Source organism: Leopardus geoffroyi, chromosome A2 (genome assembly GCF_018350155.1).
Source record: "Leopardus geoffroyi isolate Oge1 chromosome A2, O.geoffroyi_Oge1_pat1.0, whole genome shotgun sequence".
NCBI lineage: Eukaryota > Metazoa > Chordata > Mammalia > Carnivora > Felidae > Leopardus > Leopardus geoffroyi.
This window is the reverse complement of record NC_059331.1, coordinates 17,660,815-17,681,116: the sequence shown is the minus strand read 5'-3', so window position 1 is coordinate 17,681,116 and position 20,302 is coordinate 17,660,815. Positions and strand designations below refer to the sequence as shown.

Below are 20,302 nucleotides of genomic sequence, written 5' to 3'. Positions count from 1 at the left end.
TCCATTACAATGGCTGTGGTAATACAGAAATTGAAACTTTCATGTGATGTAGCTTTGGCTATATTTTCTATTTCCTAGTCCTTTCGAGCATTTTTTTTTATTACCATTTATATTCTGAGTCTCTTCTAGCTACCTTTAAGTATTAATGTCTATGTTTTTCTAATATTTATTTTTTGCTTGCATCTTACAGAATTTTTTTTGCTTGCTTATAGGCAAGGAACAGTGAATACAGATGGCCTTCACTTTTTCAATTATCTTATTTTTAAAGATTTTTTAAAGTAATCTCTACACCCAACATGGGGCTTGAACTTACAACCCCAAGATAATGAGTTGCACACTCTGCTGACTGAGCCAGGTAGGCACCCCTTCTTTTTTTTTTTTTTTTTTTTTTTAATTTTAAGTAGGCTGCATGCCCAACATTGGGGCTTGAACTCACAGCCCTGAGATCAAGAGGGTTGTGCCTTCACTTTTAAACTAGCCTCAATCCAAAGTCATACTTTCCCCTCTCATATGCTCCCCTTGAATTGATTTGTGTGACCATTTTACTACCTTAGTATTCGATACTGTCCCTGATGGCAAGGACAAAGGATATGTTGCTCTACATTCTATCTGTTACAGTGTCTGATTTACCAAAGACAGTTAAATCATTGCTTCTTTCCCAATAGCACTCAAATAATCATTCTGAGTTTGCAAACAGAATTCTCTTTACTACATTGAGGGAGATGATGCAAGGTTAATTATTCCATTAGTTTCCATATTATGTATGCAAAGAATACATCACCAGAATGCTGGACTCACGATTTTTTGACACCACACATACTATGCTCATGTTATCACATATTGCTTTGGAGACGTAGCTGTCAACAGAAAAAAACACAATGTAATTAATGGACAAAAGGGAAAGTAGTTATTTCTATTGTTGATGATACTAAATTTGAACCTGACAAAGATACCTTTTTCCCAAATCAATTGATCCTAAGTCACTCTTATATTTGGTTTCAAATGACTACACAGATCTGGCAAAGTTATGATGATTACTATTTGCAGGAGTAGCAATCTCAACCTGCCCTGAGATAGCACTGCCAGAATTATCAAGATCTAGCAAATCAGAGATATTATTTAATAATGATAGAGTATATTTTTATTTTAAAAGAGAATTCTGTTCCTTTTGACTATACCTGCTCTATTCCAGGCGAGTACCTAAAAGAGGCCATGCCTCCCTCCCCATGGGGTGATGGGGAGATTGTGGGGCATGGCCCTGTCAACTCTTCTCATCCTGTATTAAGGAGGTGATACTCCTACACCCCTCTTCTCCAGGAGTCCAGAAACTGGGGGTGGAGTTCTGTTAACCATCCCTGACTTGCACTAACCCAAGCAAAGGTGGCACCTTTACTCCTCCCCTGGGGAGGGGGGACTGTGAGGTGGACACTGTTGACCATCTCCTCCCTCCCCTGTGCTAAGGTGAGTAGAGGTGGACTCTTTCCTCTTCCCTTCAAACACTACGGAGATAAGTAATAGCTAAAAAACTCAAATTTGGTAAACCTACAGATTGAAAAAGCTGATCAAACCCAAACAGGTTAAATTCAAAGAAGTCTATATCAAACATATCAAATTTCTGAAAACTAAAGACAATAACTTGAATCAGCCTGAGAAAAATGACACTTTATCTATAGAAGAGCACCACTTTGACAGTGGATTTCTCATTGGATACCATAGAAGCCAGAAGGAAATAGCACAACATTTTCCAAATGCTGAAGTAAGAAAAGTAAATATACCAATTAAAAGATCTTGGCACAATGTGGATAAAAATCATGACAATTAGATGCTGTCTACAAGAAACTAACTTCAATTATAATGATACAAGCAAATTGTTTTCCATTCCTCTACTTCCAATGTAACATACAAACATTAATCAAAAGACAGCAGGACTAGCTAAATGAATAACAGGTAAAGTAGATCTCAGAGCAAAGAAAACTGCCAAGAACAAGGAGGGACATTACACAAAAATAAAAGGCCAACTAACCAAGAAGACCTAATACTACTAAATGTGTATGTACTAAAGAACAGAGCTGCAAAATACATGAAGTAAAAACTGATGGATTAAAATTTTTTTAATGTTTATTTTTGAGAAAGAGCAGGGGACAGCAGAGAGAGGGAGACACAGAATCTGAAGCAGGCTCCAGGCTCTGTGCTGACAGCTCAGGGCTCCAACTCACAAACCATGAGATCATGACCTGAGCCGAAGTTGAACACTCAACCGGCTGAGCCACCCAGGCGCCCCCAAACTGATAGAATTTAAAGGAAAGAGAGACAAATCCAGATTTATAGTCAGGAAATTCAATGGTCTTCTCTCATAACTGATAGAACCCTAAGATCAAAATTCAGAAAGGATACAGAGGAACTGAAAAAGATAAATCAACCACAATGCTGCAGTTGCCAAATATAGAACACTCTACCCAACAAGAGGAGGATATGCATTCTTTTCAAGCACACACGGAAACTTCAGGATTGTTTTATGACCCAGGGTAGAGTCTAAGTTAAACAGATGTAAAAGAATTGAGAATATACAAAGTGTGCTCTCTATAACTGATTCACACTAGAAATCAATACAAAGATAGCAATAAAATATCAAAATACTTGAAAAATAAACACACTTTTAAATAATCCATGGGTCTCTACTCCTGAAACTAATACTATATGTTAAGTAAGTGGAATTTAAATAAAACTTGAAAATAAGTAGTCCATGGGTCAAAGGGGAAAAGGGAAATTAAAAAGTATATGGAACAGAGGCCCCTGGATGGCTCAGTTAAGTGTCCCACTCTTGGCTTTGGCTCAGGTCATGATCCCATAGTTTGGGAGATCAAGCCCTGCATCAGGCTCTGTGCTGACAGCATGGAGCCTACTTGGGGTTCTGTCTTTCCCTCTCTCTCTGCCCCTCCCCTGCCAGCTCATGCTCGCTGTGTCCCCCCACTCCCAAAATAAACAAAAAAAGTAAAAAAAAGTATATGGAACTGAGTGAAAATGAAAATACAATCAATTGAAACCTGTAAGTTGAAGCCAAAGCAGTGCTTAGTGAGAAATTTAGATCAAATGCTTACATTTAAAAAGAGAGGTCTCAAAGCAATAATCTAAATTCCTACCTCAAAAATTGGAGAACAAACCAAAGCAAGAAGGGAATACAAAAGCAGAGATGAAACTGAGAACAGGGGGAAAAAAAAAAAGGCAAAAGCTGTTTCTTTGAAAAGGTAATAGAAATTGATAAACCTCTATTAAGACTAAGAAAAAAAAAAAAGATAAATCCCCAATATCAGGAATAAAGGGGTTGATATCACCATGATTCTGCTGATGTGTAAAAGACTGAAAGGAACAAATCCACGCACAAAAATTTGACAAGTTAGATGAAATGACTAATTCCTGGAAAACTACAAACTACCAAAGTTCATGCAGCAGAAAAGAGACAATCTGAATGGTGCTATGACCATTAAAGAATTCATAGTTATAACCTTCCAAAAAAGTAATCTCCGGGCCCAGATGGTTCCACTGGAGACCACTAAATTTTATTTGTTGTTTATTTTTATTTTTTTGAAATAGGCTTCATGCCCAGAGCCCACTGCAGGGCTTGAACTCACAACCCTGAGATCAAGAGTTGGGTGCTTAACTGACTGAGCCACCCAAATGTCCCCTATTAAACTTTTAAAGAAGAAATAACACCAATTCTACAAAATCTTTTCCAGAAGATAGGTCAGGAAACACTTGCCACTAGTTTTACGGAACCACCACTATTTTAATGCCAAAATGAGACAAAGACAGTACATAAGACTACCAATCAATATCCCTTGTGAATACAGAAGCAAAAATCATTAACAAAATATTAATAAATTAAATCTAGCAATATATAAAAATATATAGAATATGACCAAGTGGGGTTTATTCCAAGAATGCAAGGCTGGTTCAATATTCAGAGAGTCAATCAATGTAATTTGACTTAACAACCTAAAAAGGAAAAATCAGTGGCACCCACCTGGCTCAGTCAGTGGAGCATGCTACTATTGATCTTGGGGTCATGAGTTTGAGCTTCACGTTGGGCACGGAGATTACTTAAAATTTTGGGGCACCTGTGTGGCTCAGTCAAGCATCTGACTTCACTCAGGTCATGATCTCATGGTTCAGGAGTTTGAGCCCCACATCCAGCTCTCTGCTGTCAGCACAGACTTGCTTTGGATCCTATGTCCCCCTCTCTCTCTGCCCTTCCCCCACTCATGCGCCCGCTCTTTCTCTCTCTAAACATTAAAATTTTTAAAAATAAAATCTTAAAAAAATAAAAAATAAATAAAAAGGAGAAATAATGTTCTTATAGTAACTGATACAAGAAAAGCATTTGGCAAAATTTAACATCTATTGATAAAAACCCTCAGCAAATCAGGACTAGAAGGGAACTTCCTGAACCTAATAAAAGGCAATTACAAAAACATACAATGAATATCACAATGGTAAAAGACTCAACATTTTCTATAAAAGTCAAGGATACCTGCTCTCCACTCCAATGTTGTTACTGAAGGTTTTTATGTTTTTAAGCTCTACGCCCAATGTGGGGCTTGAACTCATGACCCTGAGATCAAGAGTTGCATGCTCTACAACTGAGGCAGTCAGGTGCTCCTTGTTATTGAAGGTTATATCCAATGCAAAAGTCAAGAACAAGGAATAAAAGATGTACAGATGGAAAGGGGGGGGGGGAGAAGCTGTTGACAGATGACATGACTGTATACATAGAAAAATCACAAAATATCTATAAATCTATTAATAAAAGCTATTTGAATAACAGTTTAGCAAGGTTGCAGGATACCAAGTTAGTATTTCAAAAGTCAATCATGGGGCGCCTGGGTGGCTTGATTGGTTGAGTGTCTGACTTTGGCTCAGGCCATGATCTTGCAATTCATGAGTTCAAGCCCCACATCAGGCTCGCTGCTGTCAGCACAAAGCCCACTTCAGATCCTCTGTCCCTCTCCTCCCCTCCCTCTGCTTGTGCTCTCTCTCAAAAAATAAAACATCAAAAAAAGTCAATCATATTTCTACATCCTATTAATAAAAAATAGAAAATTGAAGACATTATTGTTTGTTTATGGTAGCACCCAAGCCACTAAATACTTAGGTAGAATCTTACAAAATATTTGCAAAATCTGTATCTTGAAAACTACAAAAACACTGATAAAATAAGGAAGACTTAATAAGAGACGTAGGTTCATGAATTAGAAGACTCAATTGTAAAGGTCCCCAAACTTATCTATAGATCCAATAGAATTCCAGTATAAATTCCAGCAGAATTGTGTGTGTGTATTCTATTTCTTTTAAAGTTTATGTATGTATGTTTGTATGTAATCTCTACACCCATTGTGGGGCTTGAACTCACAACCAGGAGATCAAGAGTCACATGCTCTTCTGACTGAGCTAGCCAGGAGCCCTTAATTTTTTTTTTTTTTAATTTCCTTAAGTAATCTCTAAGACCCACATGGGACTCAAAGTCACCACCCCAATATTGAGAGTCACATGCTCCACCAACTGAGCCAGCAGGGTGCTCCCCCCCCAGCAGAATTTTTATAGACATTTACAAACTTATTCTAAAATATATGTGAAAAGCAAAGGAACCAGAATAGTCACAGAAATTTTGCAAAAGAACTGGAGGACTCCCATCAGATTTTTAAATTTCTATAAAGTTACACTTCCAAAGTAGTGTGCTATTAGAGAAAGGATAGACACAAAGATCCTTGGAACAAAAGAGTCTTGAAATCTATATACATAATATATAAATATAACTATATATATTTATATATATATATATCTGTATATATAGTTATATAGATATATAGTTTATATATATTGTGTATATATACATGTATGTATATATATATGTGTACATATATGTATGTATATATATGTATAGTCAATTTTTGACAAATATGTAAAGGAATGAAGAATGCTTTTTTCACCCACAAATGGAGCTGAATAATTAAATACCTGTATGCAAAAGAAAGGAAGGAAGAAAGAAAAAGAAAGAAAGAAACAAACAAACAAACCTTGATCTGTATCTTGCCCTATATAAAATTTAATTCAAAATAGATAACAGACTGGGGCACCGGGGTAGCTCAGTCAGTTAAGCATCTGACTCTTGATTTCGGCTCAGGTCATGCTCTCAGTCATGAGATCAAGCCTTGCTTCGGCTCTGCACTAGGCATGGAGCCTGCTTAAGATTCTCCCCTCTCCCTCTGCCCCTCCCCAGCTTGTGTGCTCTCTCTCTCAAAAAAGCAAACCCAAAATGGGTAACAGATCTAAACGTGAAACCTAAAACTATACAATTTTGACAAAAACATAGGGGAAAATCTTTGTGACCTTGGGTTGGGCAAAGATTTCTTAGATACAACATCTCGAACCTCATCTTTTTAGAAGAAAAATTGGACTTTATCAAAACTAAGAATACTTGCTCTTTGAAAGACAGTGTTAGAGTAGAAAGACTAACCACAAAGTGGAAGAAGATATTTGCAAAGCCTTATCTGATAAAAAAATAAAAATTAAAAAAATTAAAAAAACCTTACATTCCAGGGGCACCTGGGTGGCTCAGTTAGTTAAGCATCTGACTTCAGCTCAGGTCATGATCTCACCATTCGTGAGTTTGAGCCCGCATCGGGCTCTGTGCTGACCACTTGGAGCCTGGAGGCTGCTTCAGATTTTGTGTCTCCCTCTCTCTCTGCCCACCCCCACTCATGCTCTGTCTCTCTCTGGGTCTGAAAAATAAATAAACGTTGAAAATAAACATTAAAAAAAAACTTATGTTACAAATATATAAACTATCAAAACTCAATAACAACCCAACTAAAACAACCCAACTAAAAAATGTACAAAAGGTTTGAACAAATGCTTCACCAAAGAAGCCGTCTGGATGGCAAATAAGCCAATGAAAAGCTGCTCATCATCATTAGGGAAATAGACAACAAAACTGTAATGAAAGATCACTACATGCCCATTAGAATATAAGAAAAAATAAAACAAAAATGGAAAAATACCAAGTGGGAATGCAAAAATGTATAGCCCCCTAGGAAAGCGTTTGCAATTTCTTATAAAGTGAAGCATTCCATATGACCTGACACTTCCACTCTTCAGATAAACATGTTTTCATATTTATCTAAGCTAGAAACAACATCAGTGACCCTCAACTAGTGAGGTGATAAACTGTGGTCCATCTACACAATGGGACAATAGTAAAAGGAACTCAGCAGTACAGGGGAGTGAATTACTGATACAGTCAGCAAGGGTGAATCTCAAAACTACAATGCTCACTGAAAGAAGTGAGACACAGGGCTCCTGGGTGGCTCAGTTGGTTAAACGTCTGACTCTTGATTTTGGCTCAGGTCATGATCTCATGATTCGGCAGATTGAGCCCCATATCGGGCTCTGTGCTTATGGCAAGGAGGCTGCTTGGCGTTCTCTCTCTTCCTCTCTCTCTGACACTCCCCCATTCTCTCACGCATTCATGTGAGCTCTCTCTCTCAAAATAAATAAGCTTAAAAAAAAAAAAAGCTAGATACAAAGGAATATATACCATGTAATCCCATTTACATAAAATTTTAGAAAATTGAAAGTAATTAATAGGGACAGAAAACAGATCAGTGGCCGCCTGGTGCTGGGGATGGAAGGAAGGACACACTGCAATGGAGCATGGGAAAACCTTGGGGATGATGGACATACCCTGGTTTGTGCTTCTGATTAAAAGACTATCGTCAAAACTAAAACTGTGTTGGACAACTGGATTCTATTTCTTTGTATTGTTAAAAAAAAATCAGACGGATAAAAGACATAATGCTGCACAGTATGGGACATCATCGGATATGAAGGGGATCTATTTAAAATTATTGAAAGGAGGGGCGCCTGGGTGGCTTAGTCGGTTGAGCGTCCGACTTCAGCCAGGTCACGATCTCGCGGTCCGTGAGTTCGAGCCCCGCGTCGGGCTCTGGGCTGACAGCTCAGAGCCTGGAGCCTGTTTCAGATTCTGTGTCTCCCTCTCTCTCTGACCCTCCCTCGTTCATGCTCTGTCTCTCCCTGTCTCAAAAATAAATAAACATTAAAAAAAAATTAAAAATTATTGAAAGGAGAAAAAAATAGAAAATATAGACAATCATTGATTAAAATAAATCTAAGCCACAAAACATTATTGAAAGGAGAAAAGCATTTATGACTTAGTAGGCTAAGGTTTATTAGATATGATAAAGAGCAAAAAATAAAACCTGCTAAGCATAGGGGCGCCTGGGTGGCTCAGTCGCTTAAGCATCTGACTTCGGCTCAGGTCATGATCTTACGGTTCATGGGTTTGAGTCCCACATCAGGCTCTGTGCTGGCGGCTCAGAGCCTGGAGCCCGTTTCAGAATCTGTCTCTCTATGCCCCTCCCTAGCTTGTTCTCGCTCTCAAAAATAAATGTTAAAAAAATTTTTTTTATCTGCTAAGCATAATTACATATTATATATGCTTAAATTTTTTTGTGCCTCAAAAACACTGGAAATATCTGAACATAGAGATTTAAATTACAGCTGCACAATACTCCATTATGTGGACATGCCATAGTAATTTAAACAACATCTTATGTTTAGGCAGTTAGATGGTTTCCAGCATTAGGCAATCACAACTCATATTGTAATAAACAACCAATGTATTTATTCATTCATTTTTATTAAATAAATAAAACTTTATTTATTTTGAGAGAGACAGAGACAGGACGAGTGGGGAAGGTGCAGAGAGAGAGAGAGAGAGAGAGAGAGAGAGAGAGAGAGAGAGAGAGAATCCCAAGCAGGCTCTGCACTGTCAGCACAGAGTCCGCCTCAGGGCTTGAACCCAGAAAGCCCCGAGATTGTGACCTGAGCCGAAAGCAAGAGTCGAACACTCAGCTGACTGAGCCACCCAGATGCTTTAATCATTGGAGGTGTACTGTCAAAGTAAATTCCTATTAGTGGCCCTGGCAGTTGAAAGGATATGTATTGTATTTTGTTAGATATTGCCAAAAATAAACATTAGAAGGACAAGCAACAATGTTTATAAAAGACAAGACCCTTATGTACAGCATGTAAAATCTCAAAAAAATTATTTAGATGAAGGCTAGCAACTTAAAAGAAAACTAAAATGGGGGCACCTGGGTGGCTCAGTTGGTTAAGTGTCCGACTTTGGCTCAGGTCATGAGCTCACGGTTTGTGGGTTTGAGCCCCATGTCGGGCTCTATGCTGCAGCTCAGGGCCTGGAGCCTGCTTCAGATTCTGTGTCTCCCTCTCTCTCTGCTCTTCCCTGGTTCATGCTTGCTTGTTTACTCGCTTGCTCTCTCAAATATAAATAAACATTAAAAAAAAAATTAAAGGGGCACGTAGGTGGCTCAGTCAGTTAAGTGTCTGACTTGATTCAGGTCATGATTTCACGGTTCCTGAGTTCGAGCCCCGCATCAGGCTCTGTGCTGACAGCTTGGAGCCTGGAGCCTGCTTGGGATTCTGTGTCTCCCTCTCTGCCCCACCCCCACTCACACTCTGTCTCTTTGTCTCTCCCAAAGATGAATAAACATTAAAAAAAATTTTTTAAATCAGCTTGCTAAGGAAGTGACCCAAATGACTGACGAACTCAAAAAATGTATAAACCTTGCAAGTAAAGACAGGACACTGAAGATATAAATCTTCCATATCCTGCTGTGGGCAAATAAATGGGAGCCATTTTGGAAAGCCTTTTGGAATCTACTCCAAGAGCTGTGAACATACTCCAAGAACTAGCAATTCTCTTTTTGGACATAAGTTTATTCATATATGTCCTTGAACTTAAAAAACAAAACTAAACCCTCACCTACTATCCCTTTATTTTTTTATGTAGAAATTTAAAATCTTGAAGGGAAGTTTAAGTCACAAAGCAGGGCTTACCAGCTGGGCGTCAGGTCACTCCCTATGTGTTCCAGGTGACAGCAGCTCTTGATGTATGGATAACGGCCTTCCTCTTCCCACATGTACACATGCAGGGAGTCATCCATAGATGTGGTGAGGACATGCAGAGAATCCTTCAAAGGAGACGCGGGATGAGTGGCCCAGAGTCACAGGCTGAGCAGTGAGCGGGGCGGGGGGAGAAGGGGCATACGGACCGCCCACAAATTGCCGATCGTCCTCTGGTGGTCCTCAAATCGTTGCAGCTGGTGCCCACTGATGGTGAAGAGGAACAGGTATGGCCCACTCTCAAAGACGATCATATTTCCATCACTGGCTCCCATCCAAATCGGACTCTCCATATGAACTGGCAACAGGAAAGTCGCGACCTGATGGGCTGTTTTCATGCGGAACAAACACACGCAAACTTGGGGTCATTTAGTCAGAATGATATCTTTACACGGAATGAAAAAGCATACTCGTTACTTTCATGGGACCTCAGCCTGGTGAGGAAAATGAAGGACAGGCCAGTGGCAGACACAGGTCACTGACCATGGTAACAGGTGCTAGGACGTGGGAACGGAGCGTGGTGGATAGTGACAGCTCAGGCATTGAGGGGGCGTTGGAATCCAGGCCTGAAAGCAGCATGGGAATCTAACCACATCTGCCCAGGGTGGGTCTGGGCAGCTCAATCGGTTGAGCATCAACTCTTGATTTTGGCTCAGGTCATGATCTCACAGTTATGAGATCAACTCCTAGGTCAGGCTCCATGCAGGGCCAGACGTGGAGCCTACTTAAGATTTTCTCTCTCCCTCTCTCCCTTCCTCCCTCCCTCCCTCTCTCCCTCTCTCTTTCTCAGGGCCCTGGGTGGCTCAGCCAGTTAAGCATCTGACTTCACCTCAGGTCATGATCTTGCTGTTTGTGAGTTCGAGTCCCATATCGGGCTCTGTGCTGATAGCTCAGAGCCTAGAGCCTGTTTCAGAGAGAGAGAGAGTGTGTGTGTGTGTGTGTGTGTGTGTGTGTGTGTGTGTGTGTCTCTCTCTCTGCCCCTCCCTGGCTCATGTTCTGTCTCTCTCTCAAAAATAGATAAATATTAAAAAAATTTTTTTTAATGACAAATTAAAAATATAAAGAATCTCTCCACTCATGCACACACTCTAAATAAACAAACAAATAAAATCATATCTGCCCAAGAGCAGGGTGGAGTGTAGAGGTCAGAGTGTGGGCATCAGAGACACTAACCTGCAAGGGTTAGCCTGCAGCTGAAGAAATCCCCTGCCTGCTTCACACAGACCGTTTACATACATTTATGGCTTCAAAAGAATGCATGAGTGAAGGGGAGGAGAAGCCGTGTTTCTGGTGTGGCACCGCCTACCTTGGATGACTGTTCTGCCCCCAGTCCTCTCTGCCATTAGGTCAAAGGTGGTAAATCCTGTCTTTTTGGAAGAGCCTCTTCGGTACATCAATGTTATCCTGCTTGTCCTCCTTGGGGCCCAGCAGGCTCTGCAGCATGACGAAAATGGGATAGAGAGTGACAGAGGGCTTTTGCCTTCCGATGGTTTCAGTAAGCACTCTGTGAAAAAGACCTATGGAGAGATTGTGGCACAAATAGGTGAAGGGGGAAGTAGCAGCATCTCAGTGCAGAAGGGACTCCAGAAAAGCCTCCTTAAAAATCCTTACTTTGTGGGACACCTGGCTGGCTCAGTCGGTGGCACATTTGACTCTTGATCTCAGGGTCATACATGCAAGCCCCACGTTGGGCATGGAGCCTACTTTAAAAAAAAAAAAAAAATTCCTCGCTTTGTGGCCAAACTTTAATCTGAATCTTAGGAAGCACAGAGTAGTCACTCCTTGTCACTTGACATCCAAGAACCTGTCTTCCTATCCTGCCTGTCGTGGTCACAGAGAGCAAAGCCCCTGCAGCCACACTTCAGGCATGCCACAGAGGTACAAAATCGTCTGGCCACACTGGAGTCCAGATCAAGTTGCCACTGGCTCGACAGATCTCCCCTCCTTGGAGAAGGGGTCAAGGGCTGTTTTGCTTTGGCTGCATCCTCTCAGCTCCTTGCTCTTTGGTGCCCGGTCCACCTGTGCCATGGTAAAAATGGCTTGGCTCAAAGGCCACAGACTTTCTCAGAGTGCCATTCAGAGATGGATCCATTTTTATTTACTTCTGGACTGCTTGGTACTTTCTAGCCAAGGTGGATAAGAGTAAGGAAAGCTAAAGTGAACAAGGTTACCAGAGATCCTCCTCTCTTGAGCTGTCCCTCACTTTCCTCTAGCTCTTTGGCCGATTCAGGCTTCTTGATGCAAATTTTCATGGCTTCTCAATGCAAAGTTTCATGAATTAACGTTTGTTTTTGCACCTAGACATCATCACTTCCAAGAACACTGCCTCCTGACTATCGAAATGGATTCTAAATGTGATATGGCCTTTGAGAGGGGGGAGCCCTATGTCTGGTCATTGCTGAGCACTGCAGGTTCTCCCACACTTCCTAAACTCCACCTTCCCAATGCTTGACCCTGTCCTCCCGAGGTTAACCCGCAGAGCAACACTCACCCTGGGCAAGATGTTCTGATGTGTCCCAGATGCAAAGACCCATTTCTTGTCAGGAGAGCAGTGCAGAAGGTCAACAGTGTATTTAAATGCGTGGACTTTAGAAACACCCCTGAGCTCAGGCACTGTCAGTGTGTAGATGTCACCTTCAGAATTGCCGACCTGAAACCAAAGCACCACCACAACATCAACAGAAGGAGATGGGAGATTATAAAGCACACAGAAGGCATCACTGTCAGCTGCAAAATATTCTACTGTTTTGGGTGCCAGGGTGGCTCAGTTGGTTAAGTGACCAACTCTTGGTTTCAGCTCAAGTCATGATCTTACGGTTTCATGAGCTCGGGCCCCGCATTGGACTCTGTGCTGATAGCACAGAGCCTGCTTGGGATTCTCTCTCTCCCTCTCTGCCTGCCCCTCTCCCATTCATACTGTCTCTCTTTCAAAATAAACTTTAAAAAATTTTTTTAAATATATATTACTGTTTCTTTAATCATATAACGGAGATTAAAACCTCTTGAGGTTGTGAGAATGATCCCAAGGAATAAAACTTTCTAAGCCCCAAAGCATTCTTCTCGAGGATAATTATTCATTGGTACATCAACATTATTCTTTTTTCTCAATATCTCCCCAAACCCACAGCTCTCCCTCCATAGTCCCTGTCCAAGGTCATGTACTGTACAATCGACACTTGAAAGAAGAGACATGGATATAAAGTAATTCAGGATTTTTTTCCCCTTTTTTTTGAAGAATGACTAGGGAAATGTACTTGTGGGAGATCAAGGGCCAAGATGGTAGCAAGGTTTGTGTGACCAGCATTCGCTGGTATGTTTTGACCCTCAGGGTACATGATAGGGATGACTCCAAGAAGATAGACTGTGATGTGACAGTAATGGGGCCACAACAGCGGCCAAGGCAGCAGGCATTTTGTTTTGTGGGTGCCCTCCAGATGCAGGGCTCACTTACCATCAGGAATGGGCCATCCTTTGTGAGACAGACTTCCAAGGAAAAGCAGGCCTGAGACACGGGGAAAGTGGCCAGGGCATCCTGATCCTGACAATTCCACACTTTGACGGTTCCCTCCAAATCCACAGTGAATGCGAGATACATCTGAGGGAGGGTCGCCAGATGCGTGATACTAGACTGCTGGACGGGGCTTGACCAGATCATAGTGCCCTAGAGGGAAAGGAACATTGTATGTGCCAGGAACTCCTCACACCCACGGTGCTTTCATTCTGCCAGCGTTTATTTGGAAGTCTCCTCCAAATTAGAGCCGTTTCTTGCTTCTGGGGAGAAACAAACAAGAAAATACCCCCTTGAGAGGGTAGTGAACACAGAAAAGGAACAATACAATATATTCAAACAACAGAAGAGCTCACTACATGATAGGCATAAAGAACGATCTGACTTCTGGGCCCAAATCAGTTCTGCCTCTTTTTTTTTTTTATTATTAACAAAAAAATTTTTTTGTTTATTTTTGAGAGACACACAGAGAGAGAGAGTGTGTGCATGCACGCAGGGGAGGAACAGAGAGAGGGAAAGAATTCTAAGCAGGCTCTGCACCATCAGCACAGAGCCCGGTGCGGGGCTAGAATTCACAAACCGAGAGATCATGACCAGAGCTGAAATCAAGAGTCAGGTGCCTAACCTACTGAGCCCCCCAGGCACCCCAGTTCTGCCTTTCTAATGGTGTGACATTTGGCAAGTTACTTATCATTGTGGCTTCTTACACGGCTGTTTCCATTTCATAGGACACGAAACATACTTAGTAGGAATCCAAAGAATATCCAGTTCACAGTAGGATCCAAAGAATACCAACTCTCATAATTGTTATCCATCATCAATCTTGTATGTTGCAAATAAGAACGGTTTCCTTTCTAGATTTTCTTTAGTTTAAAAATTGTGAAGTATATCAAAGAGATAAGAATACAAAAATAAACGTAAAAATTGTTACAAAGTGTTCATATAACTATTTTTTTAAACATTTATTTATTTTTGAAAGAGAGTGTACGAGTAGGGGAGGGGCAGAGAGAGAGGGAGACACAGAATCTGAAGCAGGCTCCAGGCTCCCAGCACAGAGGCCGACGTGGGGCTTGAACTCACAAACTGCGAGATCATGACCTGAGCCGAAGTCAGACGCCCAAACGACTAAGCCACGCAGGCGCCCCATATAACTATTTCTACCTGTACTTGTTCTATTTACTAACCTCTCTACCCTTTCCAAATGTCACCACCATTTGTACTCTTAACACTAAGAGGCTTCCTGTGTAGTGTTATCTATTGCTTTGTAAATCATCCCCAAATTGGGTGGCTTAAAATCAAAACTAGGATGAGATATCATCTCATACCTGTCAGAATGGCTAAAATAAAAAACATAAGAAACAACAAGTTTCAGCGCGGATGCAGAGAAAAAGAAACGCTCGTGCGCTGCTGGTGGGAATGCAAACTGGTACAGCCACTGTGGAAAACAGTATGGCAGCTACTCAGAAAATTGAAAAAAGAACTATCGTATGATCTAGTAATTCTCCTACTGGGTATTTACATAAATAAAACAAAAACACTAATTCAAAAACATGTATCACTCCTAGGTTTATTGCAGCATTATTTACAATAGCCAAGATATAGAAGCAGCTAAAGTGTCCATTGGTAGATGAACGGATAAAGAGTATGTGGTATATTTAGACAATGGAATATTACTTGGCCATAAAAAATAATGAAACCTTGCCATTTGCACCATCATCAATAGATCTAGAGAGTACAGTGCTAGTGAAATAATTCAGAGAAAGACAAAAACCATATGATTTTACTCATAGTTTACTTTAAGAAACACAAGAGAAAAAAGAGACAAACCAAGAAACAGACTCTTAAGTACAGAGAAGAAACAGTTACCAGAAGGGAGGTGGATGGGGGAATGGGTGAAATAGATGATGGGGATTAAAGAGTACACTTATAAGGGCATCTGGGTGGCTCAGTTAAGCGTCTGACTCTTGGTTTGGGCTCAGGTCATGATCTCATGGTTTGTGGGTTTGAGACCCATGTTGGGCTCTGTGCTGACAGTGAGGAGCTTGTTTGGGATTCACTCTCTGTCCCCCACCTCCACCCCTGCTCTCTCAAAATAAACAAACATTGAAAAAAAAAAAGTACACTTGCCACAATGAGCACTGAGTAACGTATAGAATTGTTCAATCACTGTATTGTATACCTGAAACTAATATAATGCTGCATGTTAACTATACTGGAAGTTGTTTTTTTTTTTTTTTTTTTAAATAAGCAAAATAAGTAAAGGGGCGTCTGGTGGCTCAGTCGGTTAAGCGTCCGACTTCGGCTCAGGTCATGATCTCTCAGTCTGTGAGTTCGAGCCCCGCGTCGGGCTCTGTGCTGATAGCTCAGAGCCTGGAGCCTGTTTCAGATTCTGTGTCTCCCTCTCTCTGACCCTCCCCCGTTCATGCTCTATCTCTCTCTGTCTCAAAAATAAATAAATGTTAAAAAATTTTTTTTTTAAAATAAGCAAAATAAGTAAAAAATAAACCCTCTCCAGGGGCGCCTGGGTGGCTCAGTCGGTTGAGCTTCCGACTTGGGCTCAGGTCATGATCTCACGGTCTGTGAGCCCCGCGTCGGGCTCTGTGCTGACAGCTTGAAGCCTGGAGTCTGCTTCAGATTCTGTGTCTCCCTCTCTCTCTGCCCCTCCCCCGTTCATGATCTGTCTCTGTCTCAAAAATAAATAAACATTAAAAAAATTTAAAGAAATAAGTCTTTTTAAAAATAAGCCCTCTCCAAAAAAATTGGATGGATTAAAACAGAAGTTTTTGTTGTCTCAGTTGCTGTTAGAAATTCAGGTGCAGCTTGGCTAGGTAGTTCTGACTCAGGGTCTCTTAGGAGGTTGAAGCTGGCTGCATAAGGACGAAACTCGAGATGGTTCACTCATATGGCTGGCAAGTCGGTGCTGGCTACTGGCAGTCCTCAGTACTTCACCACACAGACCTCTCTGGAGGACTTCTTAAGGGTTCTCATAACATTATTGGCTGGTTTTCTAAGAACTGATGACTCAGAGAGGAAGTGTCTTTTGTGACGTAGCTTCAGAAGTCACACACCATTCCCACAATATCCAATTGGTTACAAAGGCCAGCCCTATTCAGTATGGAGTGGCCTACCTAAAATCGGGAACATGGGACATCTTAGAGGCTGGCTGACACAGTCCACCTGCAGTCCCTAATAGTCACCTCTGGCCTACATGCAAAATACACTCACCATCTCCCCAGTGCCCCCAAATAGTTCACCATTACAGCATCATCTCAAAATCTAGGATCTCATGGTTTAATGAGAGGCTCTTTAGACTCGGTTCATCTTGAGGTGAAAACCTTGAACTAAATATACAAGTTATCTTTCTACTCCTCCAGCCCCAACATACAAGAGTAGGGTATTATAGGTAAGGATAACATTATACCCTCTCATCCAAAAAAAATAAAGGGGGAGGAAATGGGGGTAGGGTGGTGGGAATCACTGCTACACAGAAAATTTGAGATCCAACAGAGAACATGCTGGTAGTACGTTGACTGGGATTTAAGGCCTGGGAGAGATTCTTCAGGACTCTTGGCTCTGTCTTCTGAGTTCTCCTGCCCTTTCCATATACAGTGGTCCAATTTTTCAGGGAAGTGGTTTTTGGAGCTAGCTTCTTCCCTGTAAAAGTTCAGGATTCCAAGTCCTCTTCTCCTGTTACGATATCTCAACCTCCTTAAGTTCAAGCTGGCAGCCTGTCAGTGGGAGTCTCTGAAAAACTCTGTGGGTCTCCAAAGAAACTTACTGAGTTTATGTCATCAGACAAGAGCCACATTCACAAGTCTTGGAGATAATTCTCTGATACCCTGGGCTGCCAAGGGCAAACTTAGAGGTCCAGTGCTTGTCTCAACAGCTCTGAGGCACTCCACTTGGATCTTTCCGTGGTCTAAAAAAAGAATTGGGCTATGGGCGCCTGGGTGGCTCAGTTGGTTAAGCGTCCGACTCTTGATTTTGGCTCAGGTCATGATCTCACGGTCCTTGAGATCAAGCCCCATATCAGGCTCTGCACTGACGGCGTGGAGCCTGCTTAGAATTCTCTCTGCTCCTCCCTGAATCTCGCTCACTCTCTTGCTCTCAAAATAAATAAACTTAAAAAAGAAAGAATTTTGCAGTCACCCCTTTGACTTCACCTTTATAGTATGGTTTACAGACACTGCCATGGATTGATCTTGCTTGGAGTTGACTTAAGTTTTAACGTCATTTCCCATCTCGAAAGGCTGTGAATTTTGAGAACCAGCAATCCTTGGCTCCCTTTTATTTGACAGCCCTCACTTTATCCTCTCCCTCTTACTCTTGTGTTTTGCTCCAAGCAGCAAGCAGCAGCCAGCCTTCAGCATTCTGCCTGGAATTCTCCTGAGCAAGATCATTCAATTCAGTGGATATATTTGCTAGTTTCCACGTTACCCTGGGTGACCGTGTTGCTCAACCTTCTGCAGCTATGTAGCAAGGACCCTGTTTCCTCCAGTGTCCAATAACACTTTTTACATTTTCCTGTGTGTCTTCACTGGCAGCCTCACGGCAGCCAGTTAGGTTTTTGCTAACAGTCTCTCCAAGGTCCAAAACTCTCCTCAGCTTTCTTAGCTTCTCCCCACTGCCTGATTCCAAAGCTTCTTCCACATTTTAAATTTTTGTTATGGCAGCACCCTACTTCCAGGTAGTAAGAACTTATCTGGGGATGCCTGGGTAGCTCAGTCGTCTGAGAGTCTGACTCTTGATTTCAGTTCAGGTCATGATTCCAGGGTTGTGGGATCAAACCCAGTGTCAGGCTCGACGCTGAGTGTGGAGCCTGTTTAAGATTCTCTCTCTTGCTCTCTCTCAGCGCCTGGGTGGCTCAGTCGGTGAAGCATCCGACTTCGGCTCAGGTCATGATCTCATGGTTTGTGGACTCGAGCCCCGCATCAAGCTCTGCGCTAACAGCTCAGAACCTGGAGTCTGCTGTGGATTCTGTGTCTCCCGCTCTCTCTGCCCCTCCCCCACTCACACTCAGTCTCTTTCTCAAAAATAAACATTTTTTTTTAAAGTTAAGATTGTCTCTGTCCACCCTTTCATGTGCACACGCTGTCACTCAAAACAAAAAAACAAAAACAAAAACAAAAACACACAAAAACCAAACACACACACACACACACACACACACACACACACACACACCCAAAAACAAAAAATCCACCCTGTTACCGGTTGCTGCTGCCTAACAAATGACCTAGCAGCTCAAAGCAATAAACACTTATCTCCTACAGCTTCTGTTGGTCAACAATTCAGGAGTTGACTCACTGAGTGGCTCTGGTTTAGGGTTCCTTGCTAGGTTGCAACATGTTGACTGGGGATACAATAACCTGAAGGATTGAAGATCAGCTTCCAAGACGGTTAACTCACGTGACTGCAAGCTAGTGTTGGCTGTTGGCAGAAGGCCCGAGCTCTTTGCCACATGGATCATCATCCACTGGGCTTCAGGGACGTGGGACTGGTTTCCCTAAGAGCAAGTTATGCAAGAGTGTACTTTTCTGGTTTGTCTTCTCAGCTTTACTGAGATGTAATGGGCATAGAACATTGTGTGACTTTAGGAGTATCCTTCTAGACTTTTAGTTCATAATTCTCCTACCACCTCAAGTATTCATAAAGAGGTATTTGTCATACTTTAGAAGATCCTGTGTGACAAAGAAGCATTATGTAGGTTTTTAAAGTTTATTTTGACAGACAGAGAGAGTGTGTGTGCGCACGAGTGGGGAGAGGAGGTAGGGGAGAGACAGAGAATCCCAAGCAGGCCCTGCACTGTCAGTGCAGAGCCCGACATGGGGCTTGAACCCACAAACCATGAGATCACAATCAGAGCCCAAACCAAGAATCAGATGCTTAAACGACTGAGCCATCCAGATACCCCAAAGAATCATATAATAATTTTTACAGGGAGAAAAGAGAAGTCCAAACAGGGCAAGCCAAGAAAATATAAGAATTTGGGCCCCATGTTGGGATTTTCCCATTCCCTATCCAGTGATTCTTGCACTACTGTTACTAATCCTGATATGTAAGACCGTTGTGCTCCTTGGCAGTGATCAGAGTTAGAGACCGCTTTCGGAAAAATCCAACGTAACAAGTGCCAACAGTTGACAGGAAGGGGGGAGAATAGTGAAGATGCCCAGCGCCCAAAGTTTCTTTCACAGTCATTCCACGTTACCAACAGAAATTAAGTCCTTGCACACATTTGTATCTAGAAACACACATTAAAAAGTGAATTTTCTGTGTGTGTCTGTAGACTAGATGAAAAGGTCACAGATTACCAATTAGAAGACCTGCTCTGAAACTCTGTTCCCGGCACCATTTCCTAGTATCGTTTCTCCCCAGCACCCATTTCCTGCATGGAAGACGGACACGGGCATACATTACCTGTGCTCATTGGCCAGACTCACCTCCTGCACATCCCAGGCATAAAGCATGTGCTTGGACGACACGGTACAAATGATGGACTTCTCCCGTCCACCCATTGTGGGGCCATTTCCTGACAGATAAGCCATAGGTCCTATGATTCCTAGAAGGAAACACAGACAATACTTGAGGGATGATGCAGTCAAATAAAGAGAACTCTGGAAAGATAATTGTAAGTTTTCCTGCACCCTCTTGGGAGAGTTTGGAGAAGAGAAGAAGAGTTTGGTGGCCTTCAGAGTACTCCAAAAATGGGTTCCCATTGCAGACTGACCATTTGGGAGACACTGGCCAATTGGTTTTTCTCCTTCATTTCAGTTTCCATAGATATAAAATGGGGAT

The 20,302-nt window shown here is 41.9% G+C and overlaps 1 protein-coding gene across 9 annotated transcripts in view; it reads right to left on the bottom strand.

Moving 5' to 3' along the window:
- Positions 1 to 686: 686 nt before the first annotated feature.
- FBXW12 (F-box and WD repeat domain containing 12) overlaps positions 687 to 20,302 on the bottom strand; it is a 75,466-nt gene continuing 55,850 nt past the window's right edge. For 6 of the 9 annotated variants that reach the window (XM_045492787.1, XM_045492786.1, XM_045492788.1 and 3 more), the window contains 7 exons: positions 19,948 to 20,066; positions 13,451 to 13,660; positions 12,491 to 12,649; positions 11,306 to 11,516; positions 10,149 to 10,327; positions 9,934 to 10,067; positions 687 to 857 (listed from right to left, as the gene is read on the bottom strand). In XM_045492787.1, the coding sequence (XP_045348743.1) occupies positions 758 to 857; positions 9,934 to 10,067; positions 10,149 to 10,327; positions 11,306 to 11,516; positions 12,491 to 12,649; positions 13,451 to 13,660; positions 19,948 to 20,066 (1,112 nt within the window). In that variant the 3' untranslated portion in view covers positions 687 to 757. Of the gene's footprint in view, positions 858 to 6,729; positions 6,777 to 9,933; positions 10,068 to 10,148; positions 10,328 to 11,305; positions 11,517 to 12,490; positions 12,650 to 13,450; positions 13,661 to 19,947; positions 20,067 to 20,302 lie in introns of those variants that run through there. The other 3 variants (XM_045492791.1, XM_045492793.1, XM_045492790.1) reach the window with 3 other exon arrangements.